This window comes from Aquarana catesbeiana, linkage group LG02, assembly GCF_042186555.1.
Source record: "Aquarana catesbeiana isolate 2022-GZ linkage group LG02, ASM4218655v1, whole genome shotgun sequence".
Lineage (NCBI taxonomy): Eukaryota > Metazoa > Chordata > Amphibia > Anura > Ranidae > Aquarana > Aquarana catesbeiana.
This window is the reverse complement of record NC_133325.1, coordinates 337,840,941-337,862,527: the sequence shown is the minus strand read 5'-3', so window position 1 is coordinate 337,862,527 and position 21,587 is coordinate 337,840,941. Positions and strand designations below refer to the sequence as shown.

At 43.0% G+C, this 21,587-nt stretch overlaps 1 protein-coding gene across 5 annotated transcripts in view; it reads right to left on the bottom strand.

Annotated features, from left to right (window-relative positions):
* Nucleotides 1–21,587, bottom strand: part of FRMPD4 (FERM and PDZ domain containing 4) — a 608,500-nt gene that overhangs the window by 34,076 nt on the left and 552,837 nt on the right. For all 5 annotated transcript variants that reach the window (XM_073614854.1, XM_073614850.1, XM_073614851.1 and 2 more), the window contains 7 exons: nucleotides 13,209–13,328; nucleotides 12,140–12,276; nucleotides 8,274–8,400; nucleotides 7,364–7,453; nucleotides 6,780–6,962; nucleotides 5,571–5,706; nucleotides 142–1,185 (listed from right to left, as the gene is read on the bottom strand). In XM_073614854.1, the coding sequence (XP_073470955.1) occupies nucleotides 142–1,185; nucleotides 5,571–5,706; nucleotides 6,780–6,962; nucleotides 7,364–7,453; nucleotides 8,274–8,400; nucleotides 12,140–12,276; nucleotides 13,209–13,328 (1,837 nt within the window). The remainder of the gene's footprint in view (nucleotides 1–141; nucleotides 1,186–5,570; nucleotides 5,707–6,779; nucleotides 6,963–7,363; nucleotides 7,454–8,273; nucleotides 8,401–12,139; nucleotides 12,277–13,208; nucleotides 13,329–21,587) is intronic.

Here is a 21,587-nt window from a genome sequence, read left to right as displayed (position 1 = left end):
ATCATAAAAAAATATCTTGTGGATAAAATGAGGGATGGTTTGAAGGTTTATAAATAAAAAAACAAAACAAAAAAGAGGGCTCAAAGGGATGGAATAATGGGTCTGTACATTAATGAATAAATGTCACAATGGTGAAAGAACCTGAGGTGTCATCTGCTTGAATTTCTTCTGACACAGCTAAATCTTGCATTGCTTGTAGATTTGAAACTACTACTGCTTCTTCCAGGGTTGTCTCACATTTTTCATCTGTGTTTGTTGGAACAGCATCTATTAGAGAGACAGGGATGTCATCAACAGACACACTGACACCTGAAGCAGACTGATTCTGACAGTCTTCTTCATCCGAGCTGTCTCTGAAACCAGGAGGAGGGGCAGCAATAGCCATGTTCAAGGAATGCAACAAAAAATCATCTTCATTGTCATCGCCTTCAGGTGGTGGAAGTGAGGTCAGATCAATGATATCATCACTGGATCCTGACATGCTAAGTATATCTGTTCTATTATCCTCTGGAACCATAATATCTTCCTCACAACTTGCCTCATCTTCGTCCTCAACATCATCTGTGGTTTCAGAATAACATATGTCATGTAACAGAAGGGGTTCTTCAATTCCTTCTGTGTTTCCAAAGATTTTACTCTCAGATATATTTGCATAAACAGCATTAGCAGCATAATGAATGCTTTCGGCATCTGACGCTAAGTCTAAGTCTTTAATGTCATTGGCATTGTTTAAGTAAATTACACTTTGCTTATCTAACATTTCAGGGCTTTCATCCAGCAATCTCTCATAGCCAAGTGTCTGAGGGTTTATAGTGTCCAGATTATGATCCCCAAATATAAAAGACACTTTTGCACTCCTTGGAGAGTCTTGTGCTGTGCTAGAGTGTTCCAGCCCTGAGAGAGAAAGTAATGGCTGGCTAATACCAAGGCTTTTCTCTAAGTCAATATGATCGCATTGTTTGGTTAGCTGCTGATCAAGTTCTCCTGAATTAAAAGTAGTTTCTATGTACAAGCTCCGGTGATCTTTGTGATGTAAAGAACTTTCTGAGACCTCCATATTCCTTTGTTTTAAGTCCACAAATATTTGTTGTGGTTCCTGATTTTCTTCGTAAGCAAATATTGAAGATTTTGGTAAGTAATTCCAATCACAATCATGATAATTAGGTTTAGTTCGAATTTCATTTCCTAAGAAAGAAAAAAATAAAGTTATGTTAGCAACATGGAAATATTATTATACAAATATATTCTAACTAAATCTCTCACTGATCAAGAGTATTTTAGGTCAACATAAGAGAAATTATAGTTAAAAAAAATTGGGGTAAAGAGCTCTAGAACAATGTAACATCTGGATATCTGCTATAACACCATTAGTGATTGGTGCCACTCCAGGCCGAGGTGTAAGGCCTTGTTGGCATTCAGGATAGCAGGGATGCCAGTGTAAGAAAAACTCATCCAGTGAGCAATGAACATATAAGCATGAAACCACTGCTTACCATAGCCAATCCTAGTGTAGGTTTATTCATGTGAAAGCCTCAGTCAATGCCGCTCCTCGGGCCATGCCACCTGACATGTTGCGCACCATCCACTGGGGATTAAGCCCCCCGGTGGGTGGGGCTCAACCTGTCATGACCCAGGGAGTGGCATTGACTGAGGCTTTCACATAAATGCATCCACACTAGGATCGGCTATGGTGAGCGGCGGTTTTATGCTTATATCTGGATCTCTACTGTTCCCTTGGAACAAGTCGCAACTACACAAATCAATGCCTATGAAAGCTAACACAAGCATACATCATCATGCGTGGAGACAAACCTATGAACAAGTACAGAAGCATGTATAGCCATATATTTAAAGAATGATGTTGCTTTGACATAAAGGCCTCTGTGTGACTCCCTTCATTTCCCCTCATGAAATGAAAAATGTAAATATAGCTTTCAGTTCCCATTTCATGTTCAATTGACCACCAACCTGGCTGGATAGTGTTTCCAGCCTCCTGAGGACCAGCCTGTCTCTTACTGGGTTGTGTAATAAGAGTGTTTAACGATGGCTCTGCACATTTTAATTTTCCTTTCTGATGATTTAGATGGCACTAACACTGCTTGGGGAAAAGGAAGGAGTATGTGGGTCTCCTCATTCTGCTGACTCATTTAACTTTGTGTAACCTGAGATCTAGCAGTTCAGGCCTGTATTCTCAGTAAAGTAATAAACCAGCTATCTGTAACCCTGTACAACCAGGGCTTTTTTTCAGGGGGAACATGGGGGAACACAGTTCCGGCACCTCCTGCACTGAATGTATGTAATGGCAAAGGGTACTGGGGTGTGCTGGGGGCTGGGAGATCTATTGTTGATGGGAGGAAACTACTGTTGAGGAAAGGGTCTATTGTTGTTGCCTGCTGGAGGGTCTATTGATGCTGGCTGCTGGGGGATCTATATCGTTGCTGGGGGCCAATTGTTGCTGGGAGGGATCTACTGATGAGAGAGGGGTTTATTGTTCCTGGATGCTGGAGGGTTTATTGATGCTGGCTGCTGGGAGATCTGTTGTTGCTGACAGGGGTCTATTGTTGCTGGGGTGGATCTGCTGTTGCTAGGGTGGATCTGTTGTTACTGGAGGGTCATTTTGTTGCGGGGGGGGTCTATTGTTGAAAGAAGGGTGTATATCTTAATGCATTACTTATTAATAAAATCTATACAAATTACTTAGCACCACAAAATGATACTTGGTTATGTATTCTCTAAAAAGGGCCGTACAGGAAGGTGGGTAGAGGATGGAACCAAGAGACGGTGCTCAGAGGTGGATAGGGGGCAAAGACAAGGGGTGACTTAAAAAGGGGAGTTTCTGAACATATTCTCTGAGGAAAAAAAGCCCTGTGTACAACTATGAACAGAATATGTAGTCATGGACTTTGTGTAGACATATATATATATATATATATATATATATATATATATATATATATATATATATAAATCTATTACATAACATTAAAAATGACTCTCCATATATGAAATATATGAAAAGTGTGGCGTGCATTTTATTCAGCTCCCTTTACTCTGATACCCCTAACTAAAATCTAAGGGAACCGATTGCCTTCAGAAGTCACCTAATTAGTAAATATAGTCCACCTGTGTGTGATTTATTCTTAGTATAAATATAGCTGTTCTGTGAAGCCCTCAGAGGTTTGTTAGAGAACCTTAGTGAACAAACAGCATAATGAAGGCCAGGGAACACACCAGACAGGTCAGGGATAAAGTTGTGAAGAAGTTTAAAGCAGGGCTAGGTTATAAAAAAAATATCCCAAGCTTTGAACATCTCGCAAAGCACTGTTCAATCCATCATCCAAAAATGGAAAGAGTATGGCATAATTGCAAACCTACCACAACGTGGCCGTCCAACTAAACTAAGGGGGCATTAATCAGAGAAGCAGCCAAGAGGCCCATGATAACCATGGAGAAGCTGCTGAGATCCCCAGTTCAGGTGGGAGAATCCGTCCACAGGACAACTATTAATCGTGCACTCCACAAATCTGGCCATTATGGCAAAAAGAAAGCCATTGTTGAAAGAAAATAAGCTAAGCCGGCACTCTGGATATATCATCTGTGGTCTTTATTGTATCATGACTAGTATAAAAACGACAAGCAGATGCGTTTCGGCACAAGCCGCGTTCACAGCTCTTGAAAGAAAGCCATAAAAAGTCCTGTTTGCAGTTTGCGAGAAGCAATGTGGGGAACACAGCAAACATGTGGAAGAAGGTGCTCTAGATAGATGAGACAAAAATTGAACTTTTTGGCCTAAAAGGAAAAATGCTATGTGTGGCGGAAAACTAACAATGCACATAAACCTGAACACACCATCCCTACCGTGAAACATGGTGGTGGCAGCATCATGTTGTGGGGATGCTTTTCTTCAGCAGGGACTGGAAAGCTGGTCAGAATTGATGGGAAGATAGATGGAGCCCAATACAGGGCAATGTTAGAAAAAAAACTGTTAGAGTCTGCAAAAGACTTGAGACTGGGGCGGAGGTTCACCTTCCAGCAGGATAATGACCCTAAACATACAGCTAGAGCTGCAATGGAATGGCTTAGATCAGGGGTCTCAAACTGGTGGCCCTCCAGCTGTTGCAAAACTACAAGTCTCATGAGGCATTGCAAGGCTGACATTTACAAGCATGACTCCCACAGGCAGAGGCATGATGGGACTTTAGTTTCGCAACAGCTGGAGGGCCACCAGTTTGAGACCCCTGGCTTACATCAAAGCATATTCATGTGTTAGAATGGTCCAGTCAAAGTACAGACCTAAATCCAAGTGAGAATCTGTGGAAAGACTTGAAAATTGCTATTCACAGACGCTCTCTATCCAATCTGACAGAGCTTGAGCTATTTTACAAAGAAGAATGGGCAAAAATGTCACTCTCTAGATGTGCAAAGCTGGTAGAGACATCCCCAAAAAGACTTGCAGCTGCAATTGCAGCGAAAGGTGGTTCTACAAAGTATTGACTCAGGAGGGCTTAATAGAAAGTGCACGCAACACTTTTCGCATATTTATTTGTAAAAAATTTTGAAAACCATTTATCATTTTCCTTCCACTTCACAACTATATGCCACTTTGTGTTGGTCTATTACATAAAATCCCAATAAAATACATTTACGTTTTTGGTTGTAACATGACAAAATGTGGGAAATTTCAAGGGCTATGAATACTTTTTCAAAGCACTGCAGCTATCTGTAACCCTGAGGAACAGATTTGCATTTGACATTTGCAAAAAGGCAAATATGTCATATTGCAAATTTACTAGATTTAAAAGAAACAAAAAAAAAAAAAATATATATATATATATATATATATATATATATATATATATATATATATATATATATATATATATAAATATATAAATTCAGAATGTGTAGGTACACTGAGTTGTACAGCCAGAGAGATATCCTGATGTGCCAAGAAGTCAATTTTTCTATACCAGCCTCACATAATGTATACTGTATATGCGTTGTCACAGAGGTGGGTCTTATTGAGAGGTGCCACATATATGTGCACTCCCAGTATGGAGACTAAGCTGTCACTGTCACTATTAATAATGGGGAGGACCAACTCCGGATCACATGATAGCTGTGATAGCCAGAGGAAAAGTAAGTAAAAAGGTAAAAAGGTCTGTGTGTAAAATAAATAAATAAAGATAAAATAGCTAGATTAGGGCTTGATCTAGGTTAGTGTCAGGCTCAGTTCAGGGACAAGATTGGGTCAAAGCTCAGGGTCAGTATGTTTTAGGCTGGATAAAAAAATATAGCTTTACTATTTTGGGCCAAATTTTTTTGATAATAATAATAATAATAAAAAAAAAAAATCAGGACATATCTGTTAACATTTACCACCAAATTAAGGACCAGTTTATCCTGAAAGACACAAAGTATAATTCACTTGGATACACTAAGTAGTTGATGATGCCCAGATAATTAACACTCGCCAAAGTTGCAAATCTGAGTTCAGGCATTAAGATTTGTTTTACTTGCAGGCATTAGGGGCTAATTGAGATGCATAGCAAAAACTATAATCAATTTACCTGCTTCACGATTGGCCATGTTTTTATTTGCCACATTAAATATCGAGCGTCTGGAATCTACCAAAAGTCGGTAATAACCTGCTGTTAAACAGGCAAGGTTCATGGCATCCGATGACTCCATAAGTAACGTTATAGGCTGTAAGAGGAAAACGAGGTCATAAAACATAACAACAGATCATTATTTTAGCTTATGCAAATCGTACTGTCAACTTCAAAGCAGAACTCCATACTACTGAACTGCACAGTTAACATCCATTTGCCATAGTTCATTAGGAAGGAAGCTATTCTAATGTATGTAGAGGAATATGAAAAAGGTCATTATTAGACTACTTTTCTGTGAGGTCAAATAATGTTTGATCTAACTTTAACAAATTTTATTTTATGGACAGCGTATTGTTATGAAAACCTTAGATAAAGCAAATTGTTGGAACTTAAGCTTGCTATAGATGGATCAAAATTTGACCCATGCATGGCTATCCCCGCTCGACAGACGTAGAGCGACTTCTGTTGAATGGGAATGTCGGAGAACTTTTCTCACTCAGTGGCTGCAGCCATTCCGCTTCAGCCACTGATCGGTGTATTCTGACAGCGGATAGTCCTGCTGTAAGAATACAATGTCCTGACAGGGGGGATTCCTCCATCCACCTCGCTTGTGTATAAAGTCTCAAGCAAAACAAAATGGAGATGTTGCTTGAATATGAACCTGATATATGATTACATTTTGTTATGCATCTTATAACATAGCAGGTGACCTCAAACTGGTTATGATGGACTACACTCCTACTTGTTTATTGTGCTACAGGTTCATCGGTAGGAAACCAAGGACAGATGGCGCAAGAGCCGATTATAATTGAACTCCAGAAATTAAACTGCTTTCTAAAATGTTCTGAATTACTAGGGGTTAAGTCCAAGTGCATGCCACCTCATGGACATATCAGTTTAATTAACAATTTTTATAGCTATTGCTATACTTGCGGTGCTCCAATACTGGACTTTCTGGTCTCATTTCCACCAGCTGCAAGTTGCTCTTGCCCAATCAGCGCGTGCTTTGTATTATGTAAACCCATTTACAAAATACAAATCTTTCTGGAAAAGGGGAAAAAGAGGGGAGGGGCAAGCACAGCGCCTGCTGGAAGTGCCTAGGGCCATACACATACATAGAGTCCGTCTTAAAAAAAAAATAACAAATTTGCAGAAAACTGTACTTACTTTTACATCAAGAACATGAAGCTCTACTCTGACTATTATTTCATCTTCTGTAAACATTTCAATCCGATTCACATGGCTGAAGTCAGCAAGTAGGGCTACCAAGTTTGTTTTTGTGTTGATTACGTGGCTGATACCATATCGGGGACCAACTAACAAGGTCACATCTGAATGTTTTTCTCCCTGCTGTAAGCACAAGGATATTAGAGGGTTACATTTTCTACTTGTCTGCTGGCCAATTTATCAAGGCAAGGGTAAAAATAAATTGCGCAGTGGAGTAAACATTATAAATGCATTTGCTGATTAAATGAATATGGATTGGGAAAGATATTACAATTTAAAGTAAGATGCAACATGTATATTTGTACAGCTGGGAAAATGATTTCAATAATTTCCATGTATACTCAATCTAGAAGACATGTGGGAAATTGCCCAGGAAATATTGATGACCCTTTTTACCAGCTTTCAAAATTAATTACACATTGATTGATACAGAAAGTCACATATTGCAGTAAAGATAAATTATGGACAGCTATGTGTCTGAAATGCTAGACTATGCATAAAGTATTACATAATACAGCACTTACAACCAATTTTGCTTTAAATACACGTCCTCCATATAAGCGCAAGTCACTAAGGAACTTCAGATAGTGCACTTTGGCTTGTAGAGCAGATAGCTGTAAAAGATATAAAGAGTGATTAAAATGTGCTGTCTGCTTAGGGGTATGGATGGTTTTGGCATTACTTTGCATTTTGTCATACAATGTGATTTACAATCAGATGCCAAACAAAGCAACCTACACGGTATGGGCTAATTGTAGAGTGAATGTGCATGTGGTTGTGGGCTGCTCTGGACAATATATAATGTTTGGAGGTTCTAAATATTTTCTAGAAATAAATGCTGATCGTATCCTGTATGTGAAAAAGTTCAAAATTGTTCCAAACAGCTAGTGGTTAATGCAGCTATGTAATAAAAAATTCCTCCTAAAATGCATTTTTTAAGTGTGAGCAGTGTAAGTACATACATTTCACCTGGTCACCTGGCCTCTTGCATTCCCTTAACAGCAGGGGCCAATAGATTTACAGTATATGCTGGCAAGAAGCACATCACTGTGCTACTTCTTCTTTCACTGTCCAGTCACTGATTGGAGCAGGTCCAGGATGACCTGGACTTATATAAAGTGGATAGAATAATGCTGGCCATCAGATTAAGGACAGCTAGTGGCTATCTTTTTATTGATTATCCATTTGTATATTGTTGTTTTTGGCTGCAGTTCTGCTTAAAAGGGTCAGTTCATCTTTATAGAAAAAATGTAAAGGTAAATTAACACCGGACACCCTCCCCTACCCCCCAGTTCCCATTGTACTTATCATTAGGGTCGCTGATCTGGCAGCACCCCTGCAGCCCAGCATTCTGGGGATTTGTTTTTTTCATGTTTTTTCATTTTCATGTTCTCCTTTCTTATATTTTAGACTTCTTCAACATGAATGGATTACCTTTTTGCCTGGAGGGACGAGGTTTTGATTAGCTTTGACAAGGTGTGACAGTGCTTTTTTTATATTCTTTTCCTTCATGCTTTGCAACACAGCAGATGGAAGGAAGGTCTCCAATCCCCATTCTTTTCTGTAGAAAGACCAGCATTTGTTTATTTCTCATATACATTTGTGAAGGTGCAATTCAGATTTTGAAAGTGATTATAATGTTACATTTAAAAAAAGCTACTAGACTCAATCTACAAACTGATGCCACTGTGATCACTGGCGGCATGGCTGGGCAGGGGAGCCTGTCAGCCTGCGATGACACAGACTGACCAGTGACCAAGGATCTTCAGGCTCCCTGTGCTTTAGCATGTAGTGACCTGCTGTTCTCTTTGAAGATTGAACTGTGCATATCTGTGATTGCTGACAGATACCAAATTTCAATGTCAACTTCTGTCAATACCAGATCTGAACCTGTGGATAGCACTGATAGAACAGAGCAGGAAACATGGGCAGAAGTAGGAAGACTAACATGATTACCAGTTATTTGTGTGTGTTTTGTGGGAAAAGAAGAAAAAGGGCTTGCAAAGTTCAGCTTAAGAAAGAAGCACACTATGCTGTCCCATGTGGGTATAGCAACATAGTGTGCTAAACCTACCCCAACTGTATTTAGGAGACGCTTCTGCAAAGCTTCTGCAGCCAGTAATGGCTCCATCCTGAGTTTTTGTAGGGTCAAAAGGAGTTGGGACCAGCACCCCCTAGTGCTTTGGGAGGGAGAGACATCCTGTTCTTTTGAGCTGCACATGCACAGTGTGTACTCTTTCTTGGTACTCTATCCTGTCACCTACAGTGCCTTAAAAAAGTATTCACATCCCTTGAAATGTCATCATTTTGTCATATTACAACCAAAAACATAAATGTATTTTATTGGGATTTTAATTGATAGACCAACACAAAGTGGCACATAATTGTGAAGTGGAAGGAAAATGATAAATGGTTTTCCATTTTTTTTTTTTTTACAAATAAAAGTGTGGCGTGCATTCGTATTTGGCCCCCTTTACTCTTATACCGCTAACTAAAGTCTAGTGGAACCAATTGCCTTCAGAAGTCACCTAATTAGTAAATAGAGTCCATCTGTGTGTAATTACCACTCAGTATCAATACAGCTGTTCTGTAAACAAACAGTATCACGGAGGCCAAGGAACACACCAGACAGGTCAGGGATAAAGTTGTGGATAAGTTTAAAGCAGGGTTAAGTTATAAAAAAAATTCCATTCTTTGAGCATCTGACAGAGCACTGTTAAATCTATCATCTGAAAATGGAAAGAGTATGGCACAACTGCAAACCTACCAAGACATGGCTGTCCACCGAAATTGACAGGCCGGACAAGGAGAACATTAATCAGAGAAGCAGCCAAGAGGCCCATGGTAACTCTGGAGTAGCTGCAGAGATCCACAGCTCAGGTGGGAGAAGAAGAAAGCCATAAGAAGTCCCGTTTGCAGTTTGTGAGAAGCCATGTGGGGGGATATAGTAAACATGTGGAAGAAGGTACTCTGGTCAGATAAGACCAAAATGGAACTTTTTGGCCTAAAAGCAAAACGCTATGTGTGGCGGAAAACTAACACTGCACATCACCCTGAACACACCATCCCCACCGTGAAACATGGTGGTGGCAGCATCATATTGTGGGGATGCTTTTCTTCAGCAGGGACAGGGAAGCTGGTCAGAGTTGATGGGAAGCTGGATGGAGCCCAGTACAGGGCAATCTTAGAAGAAAACCTGTTAGAGTCTGCAAAAGACTGGGGCAGAGGTTCAACTTCAAGCAGGACAACGACCCTAAACATACAGCCAGAGCTACAATGGAATGGTTTAGATCATGTTTATATTCATGTGCTAGAATGGCCCAGACCTAAATCCAATTGAGAATCTGTGGCAAGACTTGAAAATTGCTGTTCACAGAAGCTCTCCATCTAATCTGACAGAGCTTGAGCTATTTTGCAGAGAAGAATGGACAAAAATTTCACTCTCTAGATGTGCAAAGCTGGTAGAGACATACCCAAAAAGACTTGCAGCTGTAATTGCAGGAAAGGTGGTTCTACAAATTATTGACTCAGGGGGGCTGAATACAAATGCACGTCACACTTTTGACATATTTATTTGTAAAAAAATGAAAAAACATTTATCATTTTCCTTCCACTTCACAATTACTGTATGTGCCACTTTGTGTTGGTCTATCACATAAAATCCCAATAAAATACATTTAAGTTTTTGGTTGTAACATGACAAAATGTGGAAAATGTCACAGGGTATAAATACTTTTTCAAGGCACTATATGATAAGCTCAGAGGTTGTGACAGGAAAGGGTAAATACTGCACGTGTATGGCCCAAAAGAACACAAGGTTATTAGGAAGCTTCTTTTAAATGCGGTTGTGGACTTCTTAATTCAAGCAGAAAGGGAGGCCTGGCTGATAGGTAGCTTTAGCACACCATGCTGGTATACCCATATGTGATAGCATGCTGTGCTTTTTTTGTAAATCTGAATTTATACTGTTAAGAATAACTGCGCCTTCAGGACAGACATTTTCCTGAGAGACTGCAGACTGAGGTTTTGTGAACAAACTGATCTCATCAGTAACACACAGCATCCCATTGAGTTTTGTACAGCCTGAAGGGGCAATGGCAGCAGAAGAATCTTAAAGAGTAGCAAATCGTTAAAGTATTACATTTTTTAAAATGTAGTTTAAATAGGTAATGACGTATCATAATATACACACTATTGTCAAAAGTATTGTGACGCCTGCCTGTACACGCACATGAACTTTAATGGCATCCCAGTCTTAGTCCGTAGGATTCAATATTGAGTTGGCCCACCCTTTGCAGCTATAAGAGATCCAACTCTTCTGGGAAGGCTGTCCACAATGGTTAGGAGTGTGTCTATGGGAAAGTTTGACCATTCTTCCAGAAGGACATTTGTAAGGTTAGGCACTGATGTTAGACGAGAAGGCTTGGTTCGCAGTCTCCGCTCCAATTCATCCCAAATGTGTTCTATCGGGTTGAGGTCAGGACTCTGTGCAGGCCAGTCAAGTTCCTCCACCCCAAACTCACTCATCCATGTCTTTATGGACCTTACTTTGTGCACTGGTGCGCAGTCATGTGGGAAGAGAAAGGGGCCATCCCAAAACTGTTCCCACAAATTTGGGGGCATGAAATTGTCCAAAATGTCTTGGTATGCTGACGCCTTAAGAGTTCCCTTCACTGGAACTAAGGGGCTAAGCCCAACCCCTGAAAGACAACCCCACACCATAATCGCCCTCCACCAAATGAATTAGACAAGTCCTGAGTCCTGAGCTCAACTCTATAGAACATCTTTAGGATGAATTTGAGTGGAGATTGCGAGCCAGGCCTTCTTGTCCACATCAGTGCCTGACCTCACAAATGCCCTTCTGGAAGAATGGTCAAACATTCCCATAGACACACTCCTAAACCTTGTGGACAGCCTTCCCAGAGGAGTTGAAAATGTTATAGCTGCAAAGGGTGGGCAAACTCAATATTGAATCCTACAGACTAAGACTGGGATGCCATTAAAGTTCATGTGCGTGTAAAGGCATGTGTCCCAATACTTTTGACAATATAGTGTACAAGCTAGTGTGCGGACTTTACGTTAAATAATAATTCTGTAATAATTTAATTTGAAGGGCTCTTCCTCTGATACACAACTGTACAGCATTTATGATTCTACAGCGTTAGATATATCACACACAAACAAAATATATTATGCCAAAGGAAATTAACATTTTACAGTATATAAACATATATGTTTGTTGGTGAAAATGCAGAGGATTCGCAAAGATATGCTTGGGTATATAAGCATTTCTTACTTACTCAATATATTTTAGAGAGATTTTCTGCGTCTGCTTGGTGGTGACTGTTGCAATGTACATCTGCAGTGCTGCTAGTCTCAAGGCAATATCATACTTTAACTCTGGTCCAAATCTCTCCTGAACCACATCATTGCAACTCTGAAATCAACCAGCAGATGGGGCATTAGACTCAAGTAATGCATTTGTTACATTGGAAAACAAAGATCTGCAAACCAGCACCTGACACATCTCATGATTGCTATTGTTAATGGCAGGCAATGTGCTACATTCTCAAAAGAGCAAATTCTCTGATAACGCAATTCAGTTGTCAATATTATTTTATTTCATTTTGTTACATAATAAAATAGATAACCTGTATAGATACAAATCTTTTAAATCAAAACTAAACCCACTGATTAACTGCTTCCCAAAATGGTTACATTGAAGGCATGCCATGAATCAGAGCTATAAGACCCCTTTCACACCGAGGATGTTTTGCAGGCGCTATAGCGTTAAAAATAGCGCCTGCAATCCGCCCTCAAGCAGCTGCTCCATTGTCTCCAGTGTGAAAACCCGAAAGCTTTCACACTGGAGCGGTGCTCTGGCAGGACGTCATAAAAAGTCCTGCCAGCAGCTTCTTTGGAGCGGTGAAGGAGCGGTGTGTTTACCGCTCCTCCACCGCCGCTCCCCATTGAAATCAATGGGACAGAGCTGCTATACCACCAGCAAAACGGCACTCCGCCTGGGTTTTGTGGGTGGATTTAAACCCTTTTCAGCCGCTTGCGGGGGGTTAAAACTGCGCTGCTAGCAGCTGAATAGCGCCTATAAAACGACGGTAAGCGGCGCTAAAAATAGCGCCGCTTTACCGCTGACGCCCCCCCCCGTGGCTCGGTGTGAAAGCCCTCTAACAGTTGCTTAGTATCCAAACCCAACTGTGAAATGGCTGGTGTCGTAACTGATCACATGTGCAGCACCGTGGCAACTTCACATCAAATAATGGCTAAGATGGTAGCTTCCTTGGCTGTAGTGGATTAGTAAAGGGATTAAACTTTAAGTTGCAACAGTTGTTCCACATGAGTATGAGCTCTTACCTGCACATATAAATATTCAAAGGCAACTGGGTCCCTCCGAAGAAGGTCAATTGGATCCTTTGGAACAAAACTTATTCTAAACAGACATCTCATCATATGCGAACTGGGTCTCTGAGTCACCTAGACATTTTAAATTGGATATAAAAATAGTGCTTTCAGAAAACAGATATTTTACTTGTTAGTTGAAAAATGACAGCTTTCTCAGCATACAAAATGCCATACCCGCATTAGGTAAACCAAGAATGCAAACAAACCATAACTACTAGAATGGTATTAAAGGTATTCATGAAATATTGTATATGTTATTTATACTGAAGAGCCTATACAGTAGGATTAATTTTTACCAAGTTGAATTTAATGGACAGTTGTCTTTTATGATAAATCTAACTAAGTATATACTGTATAGGGGTATGCAGGTAGATGTGGAGTACTTTTAAGTTTCGAAAAGAATTTGGTACCATTACCACCCATACTATAGTTAGAAAAAATAGTAATATATGGGATATACAAGTCATGTAATTAAGGGGCAGAAAACAAAGGATTTGTATAACTGGCTCATTTTCAGAGTGGATGCAGTGCCTGATGCATTACCAGAGGAATCAGTTTTGGGTCCTATTACATTCATACTTTCATTTCTCCAATTCTGTCCACTTTTAGGCTAATCCTGAAAGCTCATCTCTTCAGGGAAGCCTATCCCACCTCTAACAAACAACAGAGCTTTTCTTGCTTCATCAGCTCTGCTGACTTCCATCGTCCAATCGTGTGCAAGCAAAATATTTTTTTATTTTTATTTTCCTTGCTCGTGATTGGGCACTCTTTGCAAAGTGAAGCTTTACCGCTTTTACTAAGCTCTGGAGTGACTGTGCTTCCAGACTGCAACTGCACTTTGCAAAGTGCATAGTCTATTTGCCTTTAGTAAATCAACCCCAATATCTTCACTAGGTTTTTGCCTTTAGTAAAACAACCCTATTATATCAAGATAATAAGAGCAAAATATATGCTGACTGCACACTGAGTAAATGATCAAGAGACATCTGGGTCATTTCAGGCTTTCGTGGGGAGCGCTAACAAATATTTCCTCACCATGGTATGTGGTTGTAATACAAACAGATTTTACAACTTTTTAACCACTTGACGACCGCCTCACGCCGATTTACGTCGGCAAGGTGGCACGGACAGGCAAAATCACGTACATATACATGATTTGCCTTCCGCGGCTGGGGGGTCCGATCGGACCTCCCCCCAGTGCCCGAGGCGGTCGTCTTTTGTCCAGCGGTGATCAGAGGTGAGGGGGAGGCCATCCGTTCGTGGCCCCCCCCTCGCGATCGCCACCGGCCAATCACATCATTCCTTTGCTGCTGTATGCTAAACAGCAGCAAAGGAAATGATGTCATCTCTCCTCGGCTCGGTAATTTCCGTTCCGGCCCGAGGAGAGAAGACAGGTATGTGAGTGCACAACACTACACACACACAGTAGAACATGCCAGGCACACAAAACACCCCGATCCCCCCCCGATCGCCCCCCGATCCCCCCCAATCACCCCCCCCCCCGTCACAAACTGACACCAGCAGTTTTTTTTTTTTTTTTTTTCTGATTACTGCATTGGTGTCAGTTTGTGACAGTTACAGTGTTGGGACAGTTAGTATTACCCCCCTGTAGGTCTAGGATACCCCCCTAACCCCCCCTAATAAAGTTTTAACCCCTTGATCACCCCCTGTCACCAGTGTCGCTAAGCGATCATTTTTCTGATCGCTGTATTAGTGTCGCTGGTGACGCTAGTTAGGGACCTAAATATTTAGGTTCGCCGTCAGCGTTTTATAGCGACAGGGACCCCCATAAACTACCTAATAAATGTTTTAACCCCTTGATGGCCCCCTAGTTAACCCTTTCACCACTGATCACTGTATAACTGTTACGGGTGACGCTGGTTAGTTTGTTTATTTTTTATAGTGTCAGGGCACCCGCCGTTTATTACCGAATAAAGGTTTAGCCCCCTGATCGCCCGGCGGTGATATGCGTCGCCCCAGGCAGCGTCAGATTAGCGCCAGTACCGCTAACACCCACGCACGCAGCATACACCTCCCTTAGTGGTATAGTATCTGTACGGATCAATATCTGATCCGATCAGATCTATACTAGCGTCCCCAGCAGTTTAGGGTTCCCAAAAACGCAGTGTTAGCGGGATCAGCCCAGATACCTGCTAGCACCTGCGTTTTGCCCCTCCGCCCGGCCCAGCCCAAGTGCAGTATCGATCGATCACTGTCACTTACAAAACACTAAACGCATAACTGCAGCGTTCGCAGAGTCAGGCCTGATCCCTGCGATCGCTAACAGTTTTTTTGGTAGCATTTTGGTGAACTGGCAAGCACCAGCCCCAGGCAGCGTCAGGTTAGCGCCAGTAGCGCTAACACCCACGCACGCACCGTACAGCTCCCTTAGTGGTATAGTATCTGATCGGATCAATATCTGATCCGATCAGATCTATACTGGCGTCCCCAGCAGTTTAGGGTTCCCAAAAACGCAGTGTTAGCGGGATCAGCCCAGATACCTGCTAGCACCTGCGTTTTGCCCCTCCGCCCGGCCCAGCCCAGCCCAGCCCACCCAAGTGCAGTATCGATCGATCACTGACACTTACAAAACACTAAACGCATAACTGCAGCATTCGCAGAGTCAGGCCTGATCCCTGCGATCGCTAACAGTTTTTTTGGTAGTATTTTGGTGAACTGGCAAGCACCAGCCCCAAGCAGCGTCTGATTAGCGCCAGTACCGCTAACACCCACGCACGCACCGTACACCTCCCTTAGTGGTATAGTATCTGAACGGATCAATATCTGATCCGATCAGATCTATACTGGCGTCCCCAGCAGTTTAGGGTTCCCAAAAACGCAGTGTTAGCGGGATCAGCCCAGATACCTGCTAGCACCTGCATTTTGCCCCTCCGCCCGGCCCAGCCCACCCAAGTGCAGTATCGATCGATCACTGTCACTTACAAAACACTTAACGCATAACTGCAGCGTTCGCAGAGTCAGGCCTGATCCCTGTGATCGCTAACAGTTTTTTTGGTAGCTTTTTATTGAACTGGCAAGCGCCAGTGGCCTAGTACACCCCGGTCGTAGTCAAACCAGCACTGCAGTAACACTTGGTGACGTGGCGAGTCCCATAAGTGCAGTTCAAGCTGGTGAGGTGGCAAGCACAAGTAGTGTCCCGCTGCCACCAAGAAGACAAACACAGGCCCGTCGTGCCCATAGTGCCCTTCCTGCTGCATTCGCCAATCCTAATTGGGAACCCACCGCTTCTGCAGCGCCCGTACTTCCCCCATTCACATCCCCAACCAAATGCAGTCGGCTGCATGAGAGGCATTTTCTTTATGTCCTCCCGAGTACCCCTACCCAACGAACCCCCAAAAAAGATGTTGTGTCTGCAGCAAGCGCGAATATAGGCGTGACACCCTCTATTATTGTCCCTCCTGTCCTGACAATCCTGGTCTTTGCATTGGTGAATGTTTTGAACGCTACCATTCATTAGTTGAGTATTAGCGTAGGGTACAGCATTGCACAGACTAGGCACACTTTCACAGGGTCTCCCAAGATGCCATCGCATTTTGAGAGACCCGAACCTGGAACCGGTTAGGCTCGGTTCACACTGGGGCGACTTGGGATCCGACTTGTACGTCCTCAAGTCGCCCCAAGTCGCTCCAGAAATAGTTTCAATGGGAGTTAACGCTAGCGTCTTAATAGACACTACTGAAGTCGCTCCGACTTCAGAGCGTACTCCCTGTACTACTTTGATCCGACTTTGATCCGACTTCAGCCTATTGACTATCATTGAAGTCGGATCAAAGTTGGATCGCCGTCTCGCATGATCCGACTTCGGCATGCGACTTGTGCTCAAATGATCTTGAGGGGAACTCCGCGCCAAATTTTAAATAAAAATCCGGCATGGGTTCCCCCTCCAGGGGCATACCAGGCCCTTGGGTCTGGTATGGACCTTGAGGAGAACCCCCTACGCCGAAAAAACGGCGTGGGGGGTCCCCCCCCAATCCATACCAGACCCTTATCCGAGCACGCAGCCCGGCCGGACAGGAATGGGGGTGGGGACGAGCGAGCGCCCCCCCCCTCCTGAACCGTACCAGGCCGCATGCCCTCAACATGGGGGGTTTGGTGCCTTGGGGGAGGGGGGCGCGCTGCGGCCCCCCCCACCCCAAAGCACCTTGTCCCCATGTTGATGAGGACAAGGGCCTCTTCCCGACAACCCTGGCCGTTGGTTGTCGGGGTCTGCGGGCGGGGGGCTTATCGGAATCTGGGAGCCCCCTTTAATAAGGGGGCCCCCAGATCCCGGCCCCCCACCCTATGTGAATAGGTATGGGGTACATGGTACCCCTACCCATTCACCTAGGGAAAAAAAGCGTCAATAAAAAACACAGTACACAGGTATTTAAAATAATTTATTAGGCAGCTCCGGGATCTTCTTCCGACTCCGGGGGTCTCTCCGGCGTCTTCTCCCGGTGTCCGCATCTTCTGCCGGCTCCACCGCTATCTTCTGGCGCTCTTTTGCCAGCGGTGGTCCGGACCTCTGGATCATCTTCTTCCCTCTTCTCTTCCAGAGATGTTGACACGACGCTCTCCCCAGCCAGAATGGTTTCTGTGCGCTCTGCAAGGGACTTATATAGGCGGTGACCCCGCCCTCTTATGCCGTCACAGTCCCTGGGCATGCTGGGTCTGTGACGTTTTAGGAGGCGTGGTCACCGGGTGATGACCACGCCCCCTTATGACGGCACAGCCCCAGCATGCCCTGGGACAGTGACCTCATAAGGGGACGGGGTCACCGCCTATATAAGTCCGTTGCGGAGCGTTCAGAGACCATTCCAGCTGGAGAGAGCGTCGTGTCAACATCTCTGGAAGAAAAGAAGAAGGCAGAAGTCCGGACCACCGCTAGCAATTGAGCTGCAGAAGATAGCGGAGGAGCCGGCAGAAGATGCGGACACCGGGAGGAGACGGCGGAGAGACCCCCGAAGTCGGAAGAGGACCCCCGAAGTCGGAAGAAGATCCCGGAGCTGCCTAATAAATTATTTTAAAAACCTGTGTACTGTTTGTTTTATTGACGCTTTTTTTCCCTAGGTGAATGGGTAGGGGTACCATGTACCCCATACTCATTCACATAGGGTGGGGGGCCGGGATCTGGGGGCCCCCTTATTAAAGGGGGCTCCCAGATTCTGATAAGCCCCCCGCCCGCAGACCCCGACAACCAACGGCCAGGGTTGTCGGGAAGAGGCCCTTGTCCTCATCAACATGGGGACAAGGTGCTTTGGGGGGGGCGCACACTGCGCCCTCCATGCCCCAAAGCACCCCCCATGTTGAGGGCATGCGGCCTGGTACGGTGGGAGGGGCCGCCAGCGAAGTCGCCCGTCATGGAGGCGACTTGAAGTCGCCTCGTAATTTGCCGAAGTCGTGCCAAAGTCGCGCTGAAGCCGCGTTAAAGTCGCGTTAAAGTCGTGTTGCCCATGTGTGAACCGACCCTTACAGTTATAAAAGTTAGTTACAAAAAAAGTGTAAAAAAAAAAAAATATATATAAAATAAAAAAAAATAGTTGTCGTTTTATTGTTCTCTCTCTCTCTATTCTCTCTCTCTTGTTCTGCTCTTTTTTACTGTATTCTATTCTGCAATGTTTTATTGTTATTATGTTTTATCATGTTTGCTTTTCAGGTATGCAATTTTTTATAATTTACCGTTTACTGTGCTTTATTGTTAACCATTTTTTTGTCTTCAGGTACGCCATTCACGACTTTGAATGGTTATACCAGAATGATGCCTGCAGGTTTAGGTATCATCTTGGTATCATTCTTTTCAGCCAGCGGTCGGCTTTCATGTAAAAGCAATCCTAGTGGCTAATTAGCCTCTAGACTGCTTTTACAAGCCGTGGGAGGGAAAGCCCCCCCCCCACCGTCTTCCGTGTTTTTCTCTGGCTCTCCTGTCTCAACAGGGAACCTGAGAATGCAGCCGGTGATTCAGCCAGCTGACCATAGAGCTGATCAGAGACCAGAGTGGCTCCAAACATCTCTATGGCCTAAGAAACCGGAAGCTACGAGCATTTTATGACTTAGATTTCGCCGGATGTAAATAGCGCCGTTGGGAAATTGGGGAAGCATTTTATCACACCGATCTTGGTGTCATCAGATGCTTTGAGGGCAGAGGAGAGATCTAGGGTCTAATAGACCCCAATTTTTTCAAAAAAGAGTACCTGTCACTACCTATTGCTATCATAGGGGATATTTACATTCCCCGAGATAACAATAAAAATGATTAAAAAAAAAAAAAAATGAAAGGAACAGTTTAAAAATAAGATAAAAAAGCAAAAAAAATAATAAAGAAAAAAAAAAAAAAAAAAAAAGCACCCCTGTCGCCCCTTGCTCTCGCGCTAAGGCGAACGCAAGCTGCGGTCTGTCGTCAAACGTAAACAGCAATTGCACCATGCATGTGAGGTATCGCCGCGAAGGTCAGATCGAGGGCAGTAATTTTTGCAGTAGACCTCCTCTGTAAATCTAAAGTGGTAACCTGTAAAGGCTTTGAAAGGCTTTTAAAAATGTATTTATTTTGTTGCCACTGCATGTTTGTGCGCAATTTTAAAGCATGTCATGTTTGGTATCCATGTACTCGGCCTAAGATCATCTTTTTTATTTCATCAAACATTTGGGCAATATAGTGTGTTTTAGTGCATTAAAATTTAAAAAAGTGTGTTTTTTCCCCAAAAAATGCGTTTGAAAAATCGCTGCGCAAATACTGTGTGAAAAAAAAAAATGAAACACCCACCATTTTAATCTGTAGGGCATTTGCTTTAAAAAAATATATAATGTTTGGGGGTTCAAAGTAATTTTTTTGCAAAAAAAAAAAACTTTTTCATGTAAACAATGAGTGTCAGAAAGGGCTTTGTCTTCAAGTGGTTAGAAGAGTTGGTGATGTGTGACATAAGCTTCTAAATGTTGTGCATAAAATGCCAGGACAGTTCAAAACCCCCCCAAATGACCCCATTTTGGAAAGTAGACACCCCAAGCTATTTGCTGAGAGGCATGTCGAGTCCATGGAATATTTTATATTGCGACACAAGTTGCGGGAAAGAGACACATTTTTTTTTTTGCACAAAGTTGTCACTAAATGATATATTGCTCAAACATGCCATGGGAATATGTGAAATTACACCCCAAAATACATTCTGCTGCTTCTCCTGAGTACAGGGATACCACATGTGTGAGACTTTTTGGGAGCCTAGCCGCGTACGGGACCCCAAAAACCAAGCACCGCCTTCAGGCTTTCTAAGGGCGTGAATTTTTGATTTCACTCTTCACTGCCTATCACAGTTTCGGAGGCCATGGAAAGCCCAGGTGGCACAAAACCCCCCCAAATGACCCCATTTTGGAAAGTAGACACCCAAAGCTATTTGCTGAGAGGTATAGTGAGTATTTTGCAGACCTCACTTTTTGTCACAAAGTTTTGAAAATTGAAAAAAGAAAAAAAAAAAAGTTTTTTCTTGTCTTTCTTCATTTTCAAAAACAAATGAGAGCTGCAAAATACTCACCATGCCTCTCAGCAAATAGCTTGGAGTGTCTACTTTCCAAAATGGGGTCATTTGGGGGGGTTTTGTGCCACCTGGGCATTCCATGGCCTCCGAAACTGTGATAGGCAGTGAAGAGTGAAATCAAAAATTTTCACCCTTAGAAATCCTGAAGGCGGTGCTTGGTTTTCGGGGCCCCGTACGCGGCTAAGCTCCCAAAAAGTCCCACACATGTGGTATCCCCATACTCAGGAGAAGCAGCTGAATGTATTTTGGGGTGCAATTCCACATAGGCCCATGGCCTGTGTGAGCAATATATCATTTAGTGACAACTTTGTGCAAAAAAAAAAAAGTGTCACTTTCCCGCAACTTGTGTCAAAATATAAAATATTCCATGGACTCAATATGCCTCTCAGCAAATAGCTTGGGGTGTCTACTTTCCAAAATGGGGTCATTTGGGGGGGTTTTGTGCCACCTGGGCATTCCATGGCCTCCGAATATGTGATAGGCAGTGAAGAGTGAAATCAAAAATTTACACCCTTAGAAATCCTGAAGGCGGTGCTTGGTTTTCGGGGCCCCGTACGTGGCTAAGCTCCCAAAAAGTCCCACACATGTGGTATCTCCATACTCAGGAGAAGCAGCTGAATGTATTTTGGGGTGCAATTCCACATAGGCCCATGGCCTGTGTGAGCAATATATCATTTAGTGACAACTTTTTGTAAATATTTTTTTTTTTTTTTTTTTTTGTCATTATTCAATCACTTGGGACAAAAAAAATAAATATTCAATGGGTTCAACATGCCTCTCAGCAATTTCCTTGGGGTGTCTACTT